Source organism: Geospiza fortis, unplaced genomic scaffold (assembly GCF_000277835.1).
Source record: "Geospiza fortis unplaced genomic scaffold, GeoFor_1.0 scaffold603, whole genome shotgun sequence".
NCBI classification, from domain to species: Eukaryota; Metazoa; Chordata; class Aves; order Passeriformes; family Thraupidae; genus Geospiza; species Geospiza fortis.
Genome location: NW_005054460.1, coordinates 696,101 through 717,468, shown reverse-complemented (window position 1 = coordinate 717,468; position 21,368 = coordinate 696,101). Strand labels below are relative to the sequence as shown.

Genomic DNA, 21,368 nt, shown 5'->3' with positions numbered 1-21,368 from the left:
TGAACATCTGCAAGAAATGCAAAACTCCTGCTAGAGCAAGGCGGTATTCTCCAAAACATCACAGCAGACACCTGAATTTAAGAATGGAGGAAAAGAAAATCAGTCTCAGGGGTACCTACTGCAGCTCTTCAGCACCTTTCTTTGCAAGATTTGCTGCCTATTTGCGCCAGTGAATCCCCTGTAACCACAAAACATTCCTGCGTTGAATATCTGTGTACCTCAAGGGTACATATGGTAGGAAACATGAGGGGCAGAGAGGAAAAGTCACTATTTTGCCATCAAAAGTGGAAACCTTCTAATAATAAGGAGCGAAAGCAGAAAAACCACTGACCAAACCACCCATGGATTTACATTAAGCCACGTTCTATTGGCAAATTGGCTCTGCTGGAAAATGTGCCAAGCATGCTAATAGCTGTATTTATATGAGTTAACTCAAATATTTATATGAGATAACTTCAGTTGTTTGAAGTAAGGATGGAGGTGAGAACATGCAATATACATCTGTGGAGGAGAGGTGAACATTTTTTTCCAAGAACACTTTGCCAAGTGTTGTTTTTCAATGCAAAGTAGTGCCTTTCAAATAAATATTTGTTATTACAAAGTACCTCTCAGGTCTCAGGAAACATGTTCCCTTGAGTAATCTGCCCACTCCAAGAAAGCCTCTCCTCATCCCAGACTGCTTTGCTCCCTGTGCCTGTGTGCATGCATGGAATCTACATTTTCTGTAGCACAGTGCACACATTTTCCCTGTGAACATGTGCACACACACTGATTGAAAAAATCCCATTTTATTATTTGCCTATTTCCTTCATCTAAAAAAGTTTCAAACCAGCATTGTATCAACAAAAGAAAAAAAGAACAATCATTTCAGATGTAGTAACAGGACAGTTTTTATCCTTTTTTCTTTCTCGCTTAAAAAGGGGTATACCTTTTCCTGCTCTTCAGAGTCTCTCACTGTAATTCTGAATCTGTTTTCAGATATTGGTACAGTGTGCACTCACTCAAGAAGTACAGCTGTCAGGAAGGAATTTTTCAGTGAGTCTATTATAATTTTTGGTTTACTGTGACTAGCAGTTGGTAACTAAAAGATACTCCAATCTCTTTTCAATATTAGATGTGCAATATACATAATTTTCACCAACACAGGACATTTTTTGCAATGATACAAGACTCAGGTATGCAAAGGTGAGACTTCCATGACACTTCTGTGGGTGACTGAGCATTTGCTGAAATGCAACCTAAATTAGAAACACTATTTCAAGTGAACAACAAAAAAGTTATTCTCTTGTTTCTCATGCATAGAGGGACATAGTGAAAAAAAGTAACATCAGAAGATGGGCAGATAATGGGGAAGCAAACAACTCTACTTCATATTTGGATATTACTGAAATATTTCTGCTTGAATGCTCTAAAGCTAACAATCTCATGGACAAAACAAATACACAAAAGGTTAATGCAAAATATAAAGTTTTAAACCATTGGAAGCACCTGAAAAAGGTAGATTTCAGCATAAGCTCTTGAAATGGTTCCCTACCCTTAGCACAAGTATGCCAAACTACCTGTCTTCCATATACATACGACCATATGCCAAACTATATGTCTTCACAAATCACTCTGAGATTATATTCATATTTATAGATGAGGAGTCTGTGTTCTACAAGGAATTTCTATACAAGTCTTCCAAGTCCTAGACCAATGTATTTAATATTTTTTTTTATTCGGCAAAAATAAAAACATACAAAAATATTTTTTAAAGTGTGTAAAAGACCTTTGAATTGAGACAAATGCAGGGAACTAGAAAAACAAGTAAATCACTCCCATTTTATGCAGTTCAAGAAGATATTAGCATAGGAATATATTTTTAATAGCGTAATGTTATTTACAACCTCCTGAATCATCCCTGGAGCAACTAAGAAACCAGAAACTTACTGAAATCTTTTTCTACTACTTCTCTGTTGTAAAAGACTCCAGAAGAATTACCAGAAAAATTAAGCATCTTTTTTAATTCCTCTTAACACTTAAATGCACACAGAAAGCTTTTCTCCTCTGTAAAGTGCAAACCATTCCATAAATGCAGGAATAACATATTGCACCTATTTTTATCTGGGAAACTGAACAGGGTGTGTGTGTGTGCGTGTCACACTGCTGTCCTGTACAGGGACACCTGAGTCAGCCCATTGCTAATGAGCTCTGCCACTGGGAACAGTCTGGTCACGCTAAGGTGATGCTCCAAGGAGGTGAGGACACCCTGCTCCCTGAGAGTGCCCTTGTGCACTGATCCCTGCTGTGTGAGCAGCTTCTCAGAGGCCAACAGCCAGGGATTGTGGAGAGGCTGAGCATCCCAAAGTCCCCATGAAAGCAACTCCTGCAGCTACAGATCAGCCCGAGCCTCACCTCACCCTCCAGTCCTGCATTTAGAATTCTCTGCACCTTCTCTTTTGGCTGGCTGTCATGTTGAGCGATGAGATACACAAGCAGAAAGCTCAAGCAAGCCTGGTCTGGGCTTGCAACCTGGGTTTCTTCAAGCAAATTCCATCATTTAGAGAAAAGTGACTGTCCAAAAAACAACCTTATCTCCTGGGCAATTATTAATTAGTTACCCAGAAGTGTTGATGGTAAGACTAGCACCCACCTGTTTTAAGGTCAGATTTATTCTTACTAACAGCTCTTTGAGGATGCAACACTGTCAGACTTGTGTTGTGCAGGGGGTCAGATGTCATTAACATTACAGTCCCTTCTGACATCAAAACCTGTGAATCTCTCAGTTTTATCAGCCTCTGCTGATTTCACAGTCCAGAAATGGCTGCAAAGATGAACAACGAGAGCCCAAACAAACTACGAGTTTTCAAAGGCTACAAACACTGATCACAGGCTCACGTTTACCCAGCTCTTTTAAAACAACTGCCAGTAAAATCACTTAGAAAATCATATCTGAAAAGGAAAGCAATGACAAGCCTCATGAAGAGGACATATGAACACAATAAAAGCAGTGGTATATAATCAAGAAGTACAGAAGACTGCTTTATACGAAAAAATAGCATTCATTAAAATACCAGAATAACTGCTAGTCTTGGGGGAAAATCATGTCTCTATGAATTGAGTTCAAAACTAAAGGCCTGCCACTGGGATTTTGAGGAGAATGAACCTAGAGTATAGGAATTACAATGCAAAGAGCCACTCACTTCAAATTCCCAGGCACAGAGAACCCCAAAGCATGCCTAAAAAACACCAAGAAAGCAAAAACCGCAGATTCTGTGAATCATCCAGGAATATTTTACAACTCGAAAACAAATGAAACATTTAAATTGGGATTTTCTCAGTTTTGTGGCTTTGAACAAATTTGAGAATGGAAGGAAAAAGGAGTGCACAGTTTATTGCCATTAAAATCCTTCCTGGACAACCTGTTGACCTTCAAGAGCCAACCCTGACTTTGAAATTAATTAAATTGTCCGAAGTGAAATACTATTCTCAATTTTCATAATGCATTAATTTAGTTAACTATGTTCATAATTACAATGAAAGTTTTTTGGCATAAATCATATTCACAGGTGTCTTGCATTTCAGCTTATGGCACTGCTGACAGCAAGTTTTTCAATGAAATTCCAGTGTGTGTGTGTGTGTGTGTGTATTTATTATATGAATATTTTGTAACCTCTTAATACAGATTATTTAAAAATATTTAATGTCAGTTCTAACTTCTTTTTTTTTTCAAAAGGTAAAGAGATTTCTCTTATTGCATTTATATATTTTATAAGCATAAAATGGATCAAAATAGGATGCTTTGCATTTTTACTGTTTCAGGCCAAAATCCAATTTAGAGCCACAGATCAGCAATTTAAAAACAAATCCATAAAAGTTCAATGCTTATTACTTACACTGGAATTGTTTTATTCATGGCTGTTGAAAAAGAAAAAATACAAACCAGTGTATTTTTACTGTAATTTAGGACAGTCAGTGGAAGTCACTAAATTAGGGGGAAAAAAGGTAAAGTACTGGATTATTTTTAACTTTTATGCTACAATGCTTTCAATATTTCCAAATTTCTCCTCATTAGAGAAGTAGTTTAAATTCTAGCCAAAGTGATTTCTTTCATAATCTCCAACTGAAGTATATTTAGCATAATTTTCAGAAAGCTCTCCACTGTTAGGACAGCAATGCCTCCAACAGGCATTGTCAAGAAGCTTTTTAGTACCATATCAGGTATTTCTTTTCTTTAGGGAAAATTTTAGATTCTTTACACAGATTCGGTCAAGACTGATCAAAGAGACTGCCCAGATTTAGATCTACTGAGTAAGGAAAAATTATGCTTAAACCCATGTCTGTTTCTTTTTGCATGCACTATATATATTATGAATCCCCACACACGCTGTATGACAAAAAGCAGCTCTAAATTCCATTTGAGTTTTTAAAACTAGAAAGTCTGTGTGAATATCAGTGTGAAATGAAAGGCAGCCTAAAATGCCACTGTTACTTCTTTGAAATAACATAAAGATTTCTGTATTTGGCATTAAAATGCCACAGCTTTTCATTCTGTATCATATTTCCACAATCACAGTTTCTCATTCAGTATCTTATTTCCACAACAGGTTACTATAACTGTGCTCCTAGAATGTTTCAACAAATGTGCTCAGCTGCAAATCCCCCCAAATCTTTAAACACCTAGCTTTTTGTGGTATTTTCAACCTAATTACATTCTATGGAAATAAGTCTGACAAGGATTATCTTCTAATGAGTCTTTCAGATAGAGTACATAGCTTTGAAACTTCAGTTCCTGCATTAAAATACTGTTATTACATATTTCAGAAATTAGATATTTTCCCTTTTCAAATTATTTCTGGTTTTGTTATGTGCAGTCTAATACCTTAAAAATAGATGGCTGGGTTATGAACAAGACAGTAACACATTAAACTGTTTTCTTCTTTTACTTTAGTAGCCCTTTACTCAAAGGACTACTTTGCATAATTAAATTTAGCAAATAACCTCTCAGACAGTATGAGCAAGGTCTCTGCACAGAATTTAGCAGACTGTGAAATTCTGATCAGTAGAATTTTTTAAACACCACTAAGAAAATTCAAAATAGGTAGACCAACCTATGTACCATTCTCTATCAACATATCATAATTGCCCATTTCTCGAGGTAACTGTTTGTTTTAATTTAAGAATATGGAGCATTTAAAAAACAAAATCCATAAACTATTTTGGACAGTTCTATCACAATAACTAAATTCCAGATGTTTACTTCTTAACTCGTTTTTCTTTTGTTTTTGTTACTTGCAGGCCAGCATACATGGACAAGTGCACGTGTGCTTTTTGCAATACATTTTGCAATCATTTTTAAAGCCTTAAGAGTACAAGTTGAGAAATTTTTCCATGGAATTTTCCTTGCAGAGTACATAAGCTCAGTAAACATGTGTAACGTGGCAGAATAAAGCCTGTATCCCCCATATAAACTGTTAACGTCAACGTGATAAACTAAGTCTGACTTTTGTATTTCTTTGGAAGGAACCACCCTATCTTCTATAATATTAAAACATGTACCCACCCCACTTCTGTGGGAGCTGGGCCTGAATGCAGGGATCAGAAAAGGGATGGAATAGCATCGGGGAAATGAAAACATTCCATTGGCTTCATGGCTTTGCTTGGCTTTCAGATATTCAGTTATTCAACATAGTTTTTATCTAGAATAAAAGAATTAGAGCAGTCTGCTTGGACACAAGTTATTCTTTTTCAGGTGCTCACAGTGGATGCAATCACCTGAAGATGTAGCTCATTTTGGACTACAAATGTACTGTGGCATGATTTAAGAGAAAGAAATTAATTAAACATTCAAAATCGGATCCTTAATGATACATGGCCATATCCCTAGGCATCAATCCTGCAAACATAAGCATGTCAAGTTAATAGAAGCTCTCATGTACACAAATTACAGTATTTAAATCCTCCCAGAATTACAGATCTAATTTTGCTTGAAGAAAAAAAAAGCGTCTTCATTGAGGAGATATTATCTTTTTGTCTCTCTGCCCTTTACTAAATATTCCCCCAAGAATTCTTGTCAAATTTTATTAGATGTACTGTTTGATAAAATGAGATGAAAAGCAATTGTGTATACAAGTCATGGTTGTAATTAAATAGCCTACTGTAATTTCTGATACACAACTGTTCAATCTCTAAACTTCGTAATTTTTGCCAAAAACATCAGTAAGGTAGTCCTGTTCAGAAAATATGCCTTCCTAATACTTAATATCAGAGATGCAATTTAAAATAAAAATCAGAAACCTGGCAATAAAATTGATGAGACAAGCAATTCAAAAGCACTGCTGTGTTTCTAACATCATGTTGGTGCTTTACAAGTTCCTACTGGTAGTGACAGAGGATGGGGAGCTGACACAAACACCAAACTGCAAGCACTGTCTCCAGGTATGCTGACTGGCACCCTCCAGGGCAGTCACATTTCTTTACTGACCTAAGAGGGAGATATTATTTCCAGATGTCCCACCTGGAATTGCTTTCCAGAAAGATGCCACAAGTGTCTCGAGCAGGCAGCAAATGTTCACCTCTGTCAGAGGTGCACAGTGAAAGGAGAAAGGACAGAGGAGGTAGGGCTGTCCAAGGGACAGAGCTGGAGAGAGGGGCAAAGATGGCGGGAAAGGAAAGAGAAACTATGACCAAAAATGCATGTAGGATGGTTTCCTGCCAGGTATGTAAGTATAATCAGTATATATACATATACTTCATGCATATACTTCAGTATGCATAACTTTTGTGCCTTACTCCCACCCCTTTGATACAGATTCTCAGGAAGTTACTTCTGATCAATGCTCACCACCATAGAGTGGAGCCCAGCTGATTCAAACATTGGTCCATCTGTGTATGTCTTAAGCTGTCCCCTTCCACATGATGCTCTAAGACTCCAGTAACCTCAAGCTGCCAGCATTTTCACCCTGGCTGCAGGCTCCAGAGTGTTATGGTCCCTCAGAAAATCAAAACAGTGTTTAGTTGTTGCACTGATTTCTAAAAAGAATCCACTGGAAGGACTGGCAGATCTCTGCTCCTCTGACATGCCTCTCACCCAACACCCAAGAACAGCACATCTTTTCCTTCCTTTGCTCTCCTTTCTCCAAAAAGCACCTGGAGCTCTGGCTTTGAAAGGCTCTGGCACGCACACAGAAAGAGCTTCCTGATATCTCAAGAACTCATTGCAAAGACACTGTTTAACTCCTCTAACTGAAAAACAGGGCCTTTACTTGGGACAGAAATCCTGTAATGAGTGATTGCAATATCATATGGCATTTCAGATCTGGACTGAACTTTCATCATTAAACTTATGCATAAGAAATCAAATCCTCTGACTAATGAGATTTCTGGCACAAGTGGCTTACTAATATCATTAATCCAGAATTCATTAACAGAATAGATGATGATATTACTGCAATAATTTTGTGCATCATAAAATCCATTATAAAATACAGTGATATTACTGGTGCTCATGTTATGCTAAAACATGAAATAGGGTGATAGCAAATAAATAAACCAATAGAAGAAGAATCAGTCATAGTTCCTGGTTTCATATCTATGCTTAGTCTTCTCATTTCAAAAATATATCCCTTGAGCAAAATAACATAGTTTTTGTTACGTTTTAAAACAACTTTCTGTAGACTTGTTTGAGTACATACTGCTGTAAAAGTTACACTTGTGAATGGCTGTATTTTTAGGCCCATCCTCAGCAAACAAAGGTTACTGGTCTCTATAAAACACATTATCGGCAGCCACATGGGCCTGTCTGTTATTTCAAAAAAAACCCCACGCCCTTAAGAGTGACTTTTCAGGCAATTATTGCATGCCTGTGCTAATCCAGCATTAGTCAGTGACAGGAAATTATCAGAACAGCAGACAGCTTCAGATATTACTGTGCTCTGTCATGCTGGATGGCGACCTAGTTGCTTTGACAAGCAGCATCTCTCTGGCATTTGAAACAAATCAGTGTTGCTGGCTTGACACTGCAACTTCTGTTTGCTGTCTCTGACGTCTGTAATCAGAGGGCACAGCTCACTAACAGGGAGTTCTGCACAGCTTAAGAAGAGCTTAGTCCTTTAGTGGGCATTTCTTGAGAAAGGTCCCACTGGGAATCATAATTTTTTTCTGTGTTGGTTATTTCATCTCATCCTCCATATTATTTCTTCCTTTTCAAGCATCAAAAGCCTAAAGAAAAACACCAACTAAAATGCCTTCTGTGGACTGATGCCACTCAGATTCACCTGAATTCAAAGGTGATGTCTTAGTGCTTCACCTAGTGCTTAAACCATAAAGGGAATTTATTGAGCTGAAGTGCAGCCTTCTTAGCAAAGAGTGCCTGCAGCTCCAGGAAACAGCATGAAAATATGTCTGAGATGTTGTATCTGCTGTTTGAACTGAAGGCACACCTATTTGGCTACCTGAACACACAATCCTGTGCTACTGTTCAAGCCTGATTGCTAGTGAATGATGCAGATCTCAAAGTTTTCTTTTCATCTCTAAGAGATACAGCGCATAACTTCTCCTATTATCCTATCACTCAGCCTTGTCTCTGACAGCAGGATCACTGGCAGAAGGGAAAAGGCCTGAGGAGATCTGGTGCCGCAGCTAGCAAAAATCCCTGGATAAAAGACGTACCAAGAAGCTTTCTGAAGGCAGCTACATGCCCACACTCCTTGCTGGGGAAAGCAGGGGTCACCATGGACCCTGGTTTTGAGGAATTTGTTCTGTTCCCCTCACATCACAGATCTTCTGGGCAGGCAGCACAAGCACTCCAGAGCGAGACAGAACTGGTTAAGATAACCTGCTCCTAGATAAGGTATCAGAACACCCTGTATACGTCACACCCTTCTTATCTGAAGCTAGGAAATGCTTCATGCTTTTACAAATATATTTGAAAAGTAAGCATTACACAGCTACAGTTTGCAACTTTTATCAGGGAATTACTGATGTTCATCATAAATTAGTCTGCATAATTACAAATGCACAACTGCAATTTTTATCAAAATCTAAAACCACAGAGGCAAGAAAATAAAAAATGGCCCCTACTTGCTCTGAGTACTGTTTGCTAATGTATAATATTCTCACACTTTTGGTTTATAACTGTATCTTTAAAAAAAAGTTCTTTATATTCATTTAATGCTCAGTGTGTCTCAGTAGTCTCATTGACAGAACCACACACACTATGGTTATGCTCTTTGCTGGCTAAGGATAAAGGAGAGCATACAAATTCTGAATCTACTGTTTACATTGTAGTAGTGGTATGTCTGTACTGGCTGGCACCAATCAGGGAGACTACAACAGCAGAAACGTGCGATATACAGACACACAGTGAAACATAACAATGTTCAGTGCTTCAGAAAACAAACACCTAAAATATGGGAAAAGATGACAAACATGGGCAAGGAAAGCAGAGATAGATCGTTTGATTGCTTATAATTCTGTATTTATAATGTAAATAACACTACTATAAATTCATCTGGCTTACTGATCAGTGGATTGTATACTGAAAAATTATTAACTGTTGATCATGCAAGCAATGGCCAGATCTTGCAATTATTTATTTTGAGCAGCTCTGTTGAGGTGAGTCATTTTATGGATGTCTGCAGATGCTACGGTAAAGTGGCAAGCTCAGCACCAGTTACACCCTGTTATGGCTGTGATGCCAATGCTTCCTTCCTCCCAAAGGTAAATTACAGTAGGGTTTTAGAAAGCAAAAGCCCTCTCAGGTCTCAGGCATGTTGACAGCATTTCTGAAAATCTGGACTTCTCTTGCAATATTATTGTATCCTTATTAGAAAATGGTTATAGATACAGAAAATTGATATAGATACTTTATCAACAGGCTAAAATGGAAGGCATGACTACACAGTTATCTAGGGCAAGGTCTGCACTACTTTTAGAGAGGTAAATAATAAAGTGTACTTTGACTCCTCTATCATCTGGGCTGGAATCCTTACAATACTCCTCAAGGAAAACAATGCAGCATTAAGCAAGTTGTTCTCAAATAGTTACAAGTGAAGTAGATACTTCTACTCAGATCTGATCTATGAGGAAACTTAATACATGTAACTCACTGGCATGCAATCCTACTCCTTCCAAACAGAAGAATGGGAAATTTTGTTGTTTTGTCAGCACTTTTCAGCTTTCTATGTAGACTCTATCACACTGCGTTACACACATACTGCTTCAGTACTGCAGGTATCTGCACACAAAGCTATGCTCATTTAAAATTCTACCACAGATAATATATTTTACTTTCCAAATTCTGATATATAATAACTTCAGTGTTCAAAATGACCCTAAATGTGTCCTCAGAGGATCACTGGCTGTGCTGGAAAGCTGTCGTAAGTTCAAGAGCTCTTGCAAAACTACAAAAGATGAAAAAAGGCTTATGGATTTATGAATGTGATTAGAGCTATAGTTCTTCAGGCAAGATTGCTTCCTGGCTGGAAAAAAAAAAAAAAAAAAGCCAACAGAAAAATTGAAATCTCTCCGGGAGAGGAATTCAGATGAACAAAAGCAGCACTTCAACATTACCAGTATTTTTTGGACTAGCAAGAAAAGGAGAGGGACAAAACCCCAGTACACTAGTCTGAGCACTGAAAGAAGCATTCTGCCTGGGCAAAATTATTTTAAATCAACAGTTATGTATTTATAGCATATTTTGATCTGTAACTGCTTCAGCATAATGTAGTACAAAGTTATTGTTGAATATGATAAAGAACGCTTTAATCTACTGAATGTGCAAAAAGCGTAAATGACTTCTTAATGGCACTTTTGTTTTGACTGACAGAGATTTATGTCAATGAGAGAAAATGTTTTAATGAAAGGAATTGCTATAAAGCATATGTGTATGCTTACTTCTCATATGTATGTGAATGAGACACACATTAATAAAGAAATACAGCTGCATGCAATATCTGGCCTTTTATCTTCCTTATTCTATTTTTAAATTCATCACAGAGGTGTGGTATTTTGATAACACATTAGCACAGTTCTGACATAAAAATGGCAATACCTATCAATTATTTAATTACATCTTTTAATACTAGTATTGAAGATGTCAAAAGTCTTGCAAAGATAGAAACCTGTGAATACAAAACGACCACAGCTAATTAAAAATTATGTTCTCAAAGATCCCCACTCCCCAGGCTCTGCACTCTGCTTGCTCTTCACTTATATATCCTCCCCACGTAACAAGAGCACTACCAGGAAAAGCTGTGGGTTTCATGTTTAGAGCACATAAGAATTAGATTTCACAAAAATCCCAGATTTTCCAGACTATAAAACTGCTTGCAGATGTGTCCCATGGATGGCAGTCCTCTCTGCCTGCACTGAGGGCACTGCTGTGACTGCTCTGGGACTACCCTTGCGTGGGGGGAGCAGGACAGCAGGGAGAGAACGGGACAGGCCAGGCAGGTAAAACAGTGTGAGGACTCCTAAGGCAATTCCAAGCAGAGAAAATGCCTGAAATAATTACTTGTTGTGAACAGCACTACTTTGTGATGACAAAAAATTGATACTGGGTCACACAGTAGCAACAAGAGCAAGAAGAGTCCTCTTCCAGCACATGGCATGTACTCTGTGCAATTAGAAAAAATGGGACACTATCTCACTTTCTGAAATAAATCTATCACAAACTATAAACTATGTTTCACCTGGAAACCATACACAGGACTGCCATGCTGGTTTTCAACCATCAGGAAGTCTTTTAACAGACTTTGAGAGAAAGTTAATGATGAATTCACCCTTCAGCAGAGCAGCTGAACCAAAAGACACCTGCTGAAATCCTTGTGGGGCAAAATATCTTGGCAGGGAAAATGCTGCCTTATATGTTTTCAGCCAGAAACTGAGTATTTCTGTGCATTACTCTCATCTTAAAAAATGGTATCTGCTGATTATCTAACACTTTAAAGATAATACAGAAAATGTCTGAGTGGGGCAACTACTGTATCTATTCTTTCTCCCTGAATTCAGCAGATTGCTCTGGTTTTTGCATTCAAAAGGTGCAGCCCCTCTCTCATCTGCTTGAACCGATGCAACTAGTGAGCTGAGACAAGCACTGCCATAAGGACTATTCATTATCATTGTTCCAGTCTGTGTTCAAATTATATTTAAAATAGTTGGCAAAAAGTACTCGTGAAAGAGAAATAAAAGATTGCTCAACACATCCATATTCTACAAGTTTTCTCCTGTAGAGAAACATTACTCTTCAAATTTGCATGTAAGAATCTGATTTTCTTTCATACTAGACTGCAGCCAGTACTACACTATTATTACTGCATTATACACATGACCAAATGAGATTAACAGTACATAATAGTGAAGAAGGAAGAATAATTAATAATAATTAATACCAAGTAGTAACGAATTAATAGTGAATATTTTTTTCCATAATACACACCTTTTACTCTCGCTTGAAACAATACACAACAAAATAAAAAACCCCATAAAACTAAAAGAAAATATTTTCCTTTTTATATATTTGTAAAATTAATCAACTAGTTTTTATTTGATGAAGTCCACTGCTATAGAAAACAATGCAGGCATTACATTTTGTACATAACTCTCTTTCACAAGAATACAAAGAAACACCTTTTTGACCAAGTGCTTACCTAGAGTGTGTCCAGCAAGACTAATAACAAGTTACACTGATTCACAGTGCATAATGTAATTCTTTCCCAAGGGTCCAAGTTTTGCAACTTTTCTCATTAAAAACCCCAATCATAAGTATTTCAGCAAAAACAACTCCCTTTTTTATTTTCTAAAATTATAATACACTAACCATTTTTATTTTTATTTAAGCTTCTAAGCAATTATATTTTTTAAAAATTCTTACAGATATCACTGACTTCATGAACCCAGGCTTATGACTGTTAGTATATTTGAATAAAATAAAATCAGTGAAAAGTATTGCATATTTTTTGAATAATGTGCTACGTCATACATTCCATTATAAATCCCAAAAGTACGTCAGAAAGTCTTTAAGTATTTTCTGGTGTGTGCTACAAACTAGTAACCCTTGGGTTGTCTAAGCAACATAGTTCTTTAAAAAACAGGTTTTAATTCTCTCCAGGAAGAGCAGATCCTTATTAGGATATGAGTCTGAGCTGTGCCTTCTCTCTCAAACTGTGTAGGAACGTCTCCATGGTCGACAGAGGAATCTAGTTGCTGTAAAACAGAAAAACACACTGCCAGAAGGTCCCTTTGGTGTCCTGTCCTGTCCTTTCCCTGTGGCCTCACCCTGTCAATCACACCTGAGAAAATAGTACAAGAGATTTCTTGCACACATGCACAAGCTCATAACTGATGGTTTGGAGGCAACTCTTAGGAAAAGTCACAGAGGGAGAGAACACTTCATTATTGAAGTCTATGTGTTACAGTGTACTAAATGAAGGAAGTTTCATGTTAACCAGCATCAACCCACTACAACCTGACACAGATGAGTAATAATCTTGATATCATTTCCCAGATGAATAATCTTCTCAGTAAAAACTGCTAAACATTATCAGTTGCTGTTCAGACAGCCCAGCCACGATGAGTCAGGCTGCAGGAGCACCTCAAGCCTCAGAGAAGCCGGAAACTTGCCAGTGATTAAAGGTAGAAGCCTCCAAAACGAAAGAGAAATAAGGCTACCAGCTTGTTTACAAAAGTCTCCATCATTAAGGTCAGACAGACCTTGCAGTGCTTTTTCCTCACATGGTTATATCAACATGAGAAAAAAGACTCGTGTCTCCCCAGTTGACACAGTCACACCAAACAGCCTCCTTGTGTGAACACAGGTTATGTTGACAGAGGAGGGTGGCTGGCAAGCTGTTTCATTTAGAGATGAGGTCTGGTTACACCAACTGTAAGCCCATCTTGTTGACATCTTGGTTTTACCTAAGGCACTCTGCTAACATCACATCTATCCCACAGATGTGCTGTAGTATATGGGTGACAATGTAATGCCATGCTGTGTACAATACAGTTTCCCTGCTCTAACAAACCTTCAGAAACATGTATCACGGGCATGGATTCATCTCTTTAAAATGGTTAGCTAATTTTTCTAGGACGTAACACTATTGATCTTTTTTCTGTAAGAATTCCACTATTATATCACCTGTATTTTACAATTAAAGTAATGTCTATAATTTTTATGCTGCTTGTGTATTCAAGGAATACGTGACAAGACTTTATTACAACACTTCTCTATAGTCACTGGTTTTATTCTAGTGTAGCATGGGCTTACAAATGATTTTCTTTAGTCAGGAAAAAATCAGTCAGCAAGCAAGTTGCTTAATGTTGTTTACAACATCTTCTTAAGGTCAAAATTAACATACATAATAATCATTTTAAGGAGTGACACTGTGATGCATCAAGCATGAAAGAGGTCAAGAATAAGTCCACTAATAGTGTCATCTTATCCTTATATATATCCCAATATTCAAAAGCATCTAGGTTTCAAGTGGCTCAGTCTCCTTCATGAATTTTTGGGATAGTTTATACATATAAATACACATCAAATGGGTTCATTCATGGAGTGAATCAGTGCAGAAATATTCTCTGCCTTGCCCTTGTAGGAGCTGGTTTCCTACTACACTGAGCTGTCAGGTAGCCCAGGGAAATCAATGCCTGAACTCAGACACTCAGGCTTGGTGCTTGAATTTAAGTGGTATGAACATGCCCACCTCCAATAGCCTGTTTATTTTCACACAGAAGTCTGCTGAAATTCCCACAGATTTTGCTTAGAGCTGTGTTGGCTGAATATGATTTTCTGATTTATTCTTTACAGGTTTCTCTTTTTCATGTGCAGCATTATCCTATTGCCTTTGAATAGTCTCAAGACTACACATCTCCACTACTACATAACAAAGAACGCTGTTTAATATAACTACATTTTTTAAGTGGCTTAGGAGAAGTGCACTAGGCTGTTTACAAAGGGATTACCTACTGTAAGCATGATTTAAATAGGTTACCTTAAAAATATTTTAAACTTTTCTATCCATCTGCAGACAAAAGAGGCGGAACAACACTATGTCTCTTAGATTTAATTGCTGGTCCCTGAAGCAGCCGATCTATATCACTGTATCAAAAGTGTTGTGGTTGTTGATGTTGAGGTTGTGCTGATCAACTAAACAAACCTTTCAGCTGTCAGATTTGACAGTGACACGCATAAAAGATCCTCTTTATAAAGTGGAAGCAACATAAGCACACCAGGCAGCAATGCACTATGCATTCAACCTCCTTCCAAAGCAAAGCAAGAAGCACACCGAATTTTTTTCTACAGTTGCATTAAAGGAGCAACTAAGGGGGAATGGCCTAACTTCATGGCATTTCAAGACCTTGAAGCAAAACTGAACTAGTCTTCTCAACAGAGTTAACAGTGTTTTAGTTGTTTCCCTTACAGTGGATACATTGGTAGGTCAGGAGCTGCAGTTGAAAGAGTATTTTGGGCAATTTACAGTCAGATCTCACTACATACCAGAACAGAAAACATCCAATCTCACTCAGAAAGGGATAGAGACGGAGAGAAATAATGAACTCTTCCTTGAGCATAGTCATTCTAAATTATAAACTGTAGGATAAAAGACCTAGTGATAACTCTATTATGGCAACAAATTATATGCTTTATCTAAATATAACAGAGACATTGTAAAAAGACGCAGTCCTTCCCTGCCCTGCCCTGTTCAGTTCGTTTCTATAGCACACATTTGCACACATATTTCAGCCACCAAAGTGTTTACAGATGTTTGTGAGACAGAGCCCCTTCTACCAATTTAAAGCTCATAGAGTCATGCAAGACACAACTGGATTTCACTGGGAAAATTTAACATACTTGCCAGAAATACTTCTGAAACATTGTCATACCTTTTAAAGATGTATTATGAACCTGTGTCAAACAAATCTGCATGCTAATACTTTTTCTGATTTTTTTTTAACTGACATTGTTTTAAAAATTGGAAACTTAAAAGTTTTAAGCTGACACACTGAGAGCAAAAGTGGTTTGTACATACAACATTCTGTCACTAAGGTGTCAGCCAGGTGTGCTGTAGGAAACTCAAGATATAAGTGCTCCTAAGTGGAGACAGGTACATTTGGAAAAATGTCCAAATTTTCTAGTCATTAATCAGAAATGAAGCCAAGATACACAAGTAAGATCTATTTCCTTGTTGCTTAGTCTAGTTTGTTTTTTTCATTCAGAGTTTGATTTCTGGAAGGACATGCCAAAATCAGAAAACCAGACTCCCAAGGTACGTGAGTTGGATGAACACAGTTGTTTTCTTATAACTGTCTGCCATGCCATGTGCCAAATCAGTGCATGTTCCCTCTGATGCAAGACAGAAACATCAGTATAAATCCTAAAGTTATACAGTATTGTATCAATGTATATTCAACTGAGGTCAAAGAAAAGGTGTGCTGATTATCTACAAACGTCTCATGCACTGGTCAGCATTACAGTAAAATGGTAATTATTCATTATAATGGTAGCATTAATTAATCCGTTCAATTAACCCTTGATCCCCCTGATTTCAGGTTAATAACACTGGTGCATGTGACACCAAAGGACTGATCTCAGTCTGGAAAAACCTTTCCTACTGAATTGTGAGCAACCAGATATTTTTTTTCTGCCAGGACAAAAATAAAAATAAAAAAAAAACCCCTGTAATAAAATACCAACTAGATTATTATTATTGCCACTTTTTTCCCAATATTATTTTTCTTGTTTACCTTTCTTGCATCTCGTATCATCTTCCGAACAGTTTCCTTTATGGTGTAAGGCTGTGCTCGTGGTGGATGAAAAAGCAGATCAATATTTGTGCCACCAGAAATTCCAGGCATCAGATAGGGCCAACCTAAGTCAAGATTTGGAGCTTCCACATCGGATTCAATGGGCCAGTAGGTTCCCGAGGAAGAGGTATCATCAATGGCATGGTTAGAGGAATAAATTGTGTTTTGGGGAAGTTTGTGAACATTGTTCAAAATATAATCAATTTCCTCATCCGCTAAGAACTCTGAGCATCTCTCTTTGGAAAGAAATTCTTTGTAGGCTTCTAAACCTCCTTCAATCAGAGCATCAATAGCTATTCGGTACCATTCCTTGTAATGAGGTTCAATATAGTTGTCTGATCTGCATTCATCATGTAAGGAGGACAGCAAAGATGAAGTTTCCATTTTCACATGTATTTTGTATAAATTCTTTTAAGAGTCCATTCATGAGCAGATGAAATGTATCTGCAAAGAGAAAATAAGTAAGAAAACAATGAAAATATTTCTAGATAACTATGACACGCACACAGTTATTAACTAAAATACTCTTCTGGTAAAGTTGCTCTAAGTTTTTCTAGCATTTTCCAAGATTTTAAAAATATTCTGAAAAGTCTCAGGGACTTCTATTGCCAAAAATTAAATATTAAAGAGATAGATAAATATTAAATAGATAGACAATATTATATTAGAGACACAGATAACTTTTATATAAAGTAAATGAAACACATAATTCAGTGATTTTAGGAAGTTGATCTTATAAGCTATGTCAGAGCTCACAGTACACCAAACATCCATACCAGTAACACCAATACATACCCAATGCATGTTCCAATAAACTACCACAGGTTGTGTTTCAAAATGCCCTTTGCAACACCTGACTGAGTACTGTCCAAAGAAACACTTCAGAAACCAATTAAATTTCCTACTTTTTGATACATTACTGAATCTGCAACGCATTTCTTTTCTTTGGCTTCTTTGAAACCACAGTCATTCAGGTACTTCTCCTTATCTATCTGTTCTCCCATGCTGATCTAATCCATTTGTTGCTCCCAAGCAGGATCAGCCTACCTCATTTCAGTGAGTTATGAGGAACTCCAGAAAGATTTATCCTCCCACATCTGGGATCAAACTCTGAATCAGCAATTTGATGTCTTGTTTCCACCCTGCTCATTCCTTCTGCCAAAAGGAGCAGCTGCTTTAATCTTTTTTATTTTTTCAAAACATTAATAACAAGTTGTTTACTGCTGATGTTTTATAAATTCATTCTTACACTTTATTTCATTTAGCAAGTTCTGAAACAGTTGCTTTGTGCTGCACATTGGAGATTTAAGAAAGAGAACAAATACACAATGTTTCTTCCTTCACATTTCTGCAACCCTCAGTAACTCACCAAAAAAAGGTGGGGAAGGTGTTTCAGGGCAGCAGCATCAGCATAGCCATGTAAAACAGAAAGAAGGTAGCACATCTTCCAGGCCTAGGGCATGAAGCTTAAGAGAAAGACTGCAGAAGTAGGAAGAACATCCAATGAAGGCAGAATAGTTAGAAAAAGCTTGATAGCTTGAAAGTTAACATTGGGTTTCCTTACAAGCCTAATTAATAGTATAGCAGTATAACAGCAAATAGACATATGCAGTTCTGATTTAATTTACTGGCATATAAATGTAACTTAATTCCCTCTTCCCATGAAGACCTTCCAGACATTTTCGCAAACAGTGCAATTGCTTTCTACTGTCTGTTGGGAACAGTTTAAATCTTCCCAAAAGGAAATGTAAATTAGCTATATTAACCTAAAGGAATGAAAATAAAAATCTCCCTATCTACTGATAGTTCAGATACCAATTAAATGTTCAATTAAACCAAGATTTATAAGAAACTTGGGAAGTCTGAGGTTAAAAAAAAGACCAAGAAATAAAAATCCAGATCTGAAGCTGGCATCAGCATGTCATATGGAATAATTCCATTTGAATCCTGTCTCTCAGCCAAGTAGCAGGGCAGATCTTCCCAGATAGGATTGCTTTCGAGCCTGGGGGAAAGGAGTGTTCCTTGCTGCTTCAAGAGTAGCTCTTTGTGGTGAACTGGAAAGCAGAACACGAAAGGGATCTGACTGCTCTTCCCCAAACCAAGAACTACATGGATTCCTCTGATAGCTACTCAGGGATTCATTCTACACTGCTCTCCCAAGAAGAAATGAAATGTTACAAAACAGGAGGGATACTATTTCCCTTCTCACAGATGCAGAGACAGCCTGTAGCAGAAGGTGACGGAGAACCAAGCACACAGTACAGGCAAGACAGATTCAAAGATTAAACTCTTAACATATTGTAAAATTAAAATAGTCACATCAGGACCAGCCCAATCATCTGGACCAGGTTTTCAAGACATTTTAGATACAGAATGAAGAACAACCTAGAGTACAAAATGCAGCTGAGTTGTTCTCAAGAGTCTGCACAGTAATACAGGTGACTTCATTGAGATTCCAACACACCCCTCTTTTAGGGCCCTCCAGGACAAATCATTCTCTAGTCACTGCAGTAACACAGTCAGTCTTAAAAGTCAGTCTTATTACGACATGTAAGAATAAATATGATTTTACAAAGGCAAATGAAAGATATTCCTAAAATTCTCACTACTGTGGAATGGATATACTTCTAAAATAGTATTTTTTCCACTGACTGCATATATACAGTTGTGAAAGATGTGTTTATTTCAAAAGCCTGTCTGAATTTATTTTTTCTTCTCCTCATTCTGTCCTTTGAAAATAACTTAAGGGAATAGGACTATACTTAATATATAACATTGTGCAATATCAAATATGGAATGTTATGAACAAATAAAAAGTAAACCAATTATTACTTGTGTGTTCTGCCTCACATGCATTTCTTTTATTTGTTTTGGTTCTTTCATTTGTTTTTCACAATAGTATCATATATTGCTTGACTTTTCACTGAACATAATGAATCAGTTAAGTGTGGAAGAGGTCAAATACAGCAACTTACGCTCAGAATTATGCTGAAAGCAGGGTATAAATATAAGTAACCTTGAAAAGGTGAGACTTCTGGTGCAACATCTTCCAAACAAGAACAGTCATTTTACAGTGAACATCTTTGAAGCTGATGTTTGATTAACAAGTGCTGTTTAAAAAACAAGCTTAAAGCAGTGCACATTAATTTAAGAAAGTAAATGTAAAATTTGCCAGCATGGAATAAATCACAGAACACTTGAGACAAATGAAAAAATTTTAATCCTGGTTTTTGAAATTAAGGACATCAGCATGAGATACATTCATATGAAACAAAAGAGAACGCCTAAATTAAAACAGTGGCTTCAGGTATACTTGACAAAAACTCTACATGTCTTTACACAGGTATTTTTCTCCTTAGAAGCTAAGAGCAACTGTGCAGAAACTGAACATGTGAACCATATAATTCTGCATAAAACAGTAGAGGTTTGGACAAAATTCTTAATAACTTTTTGATGTGTTCTTCAACCATGTATTGTGATTTCCGCATAATAAACTTGATTCTTCAAAGGTCCTCCTCGGGTCAACAATTACATTAGCAAGGTAGCGTAGAATGAGGCCCATTTCTTGAAGCTTACAGATCTTTATCACACTTTACGTACACGATCACAAATTTTACCAGCACCAGGAAAGTTGTCATTCATCCTCTGAGAAACAACCTTGCCTGTTAATCCCAGCCCATCTTCTCTACCTGAACACAGGGATCAGTCACTTAAAACATTTTTAATAAGTGCTATTAATGGCCTTTAGTTGAATTTAAACTCAAATGGAGCTGCTAAAACTGGATCTTCTGCTGAAGAACACAAATTCTGAATCCTGTATTGATGCGATCATCTTGTCCTTCTATTAACATGCTCAGACCTTTCTAATGCCATTACCAGGAACCCAGCAAGAAAAGACCTTTTTCTATGAGTAAGAAGTAACTATGCCTTTATACAGAAAGATTTGGAGAATATCACAGACTTCACAAATGCAGCAGATGACAAATGTCCACTAAAGAAAATTATGCAACATTATACAGGGGTTTCAAACTAGTACCTAGAGACAAAGAGCTTACCTGCCATACTAATATTCACAGGATTTGAAAAATTTCCTATTCAGCAACTTTAGGGAGCAGCTCTAACCTCAGGCTTGTACAGCCAGTCCTTGGCAAGCACCTGGCCATGGTGCTTTCCTCAGGATGTCCTTATCGCTTTTCCAATGGAAATGTGATTACTTTGACAGTTTCTGCATAAAGTCTCAACCTTGCCAGGAAATTTACACCTCGAGAACAGCTTGTTGCAAGCTGTTGCATACTCTCAGGTATGGTTTTTAGGGCATCCACCTGGGCACCTCTGGCCCACGGCTCGGCCAAGGAGCCTCCCCACGGCTTAAGGGCCTGGCATGACCAACCTCTAACAGAACAAACAGGCGTTTTACGACACCTGCCTTCCACCAACCTTTCTATTAAAGAATTGTATCAAGAATAAATAATAATTACCTTACATTAAGCAGTGACAGGCAATTATTTAATTATTAAATTACATTTTCTGTAAATACAAAGGCAATCAAATCCAAGTGAAAAACAACACCGCAAGCATTCCTG

At 37.3% G+C, this 21,368-nt stretch overlaps 1 protein-coding gene across 1 annotated transcript in view; it reads right to left on the bottom strand.

Moving 5' to 3' along the window:
* The window catches only part of FAM83B (family with sequence similarity 83 member B), a 43,880-nt gene extending 26,689 nt beyond the window's left edge, over positions 1-17,191 (bottom strand). The window contains exon 1 of the mRNA XM_005427913.2: positions 16,726-17,191. Coding sequence (XP_005427970.1) covers positions 16,726-17,169 — 444 coding nt within the window. The 5' untranslated portion in view covers positions 17,170-17,191. The remainder of the gene's footprint in view (positions 1-16,725) is intronic.
* Between the last annotated feature and the right edge of the window lie 4,177 nt (positions 17,192-21,368).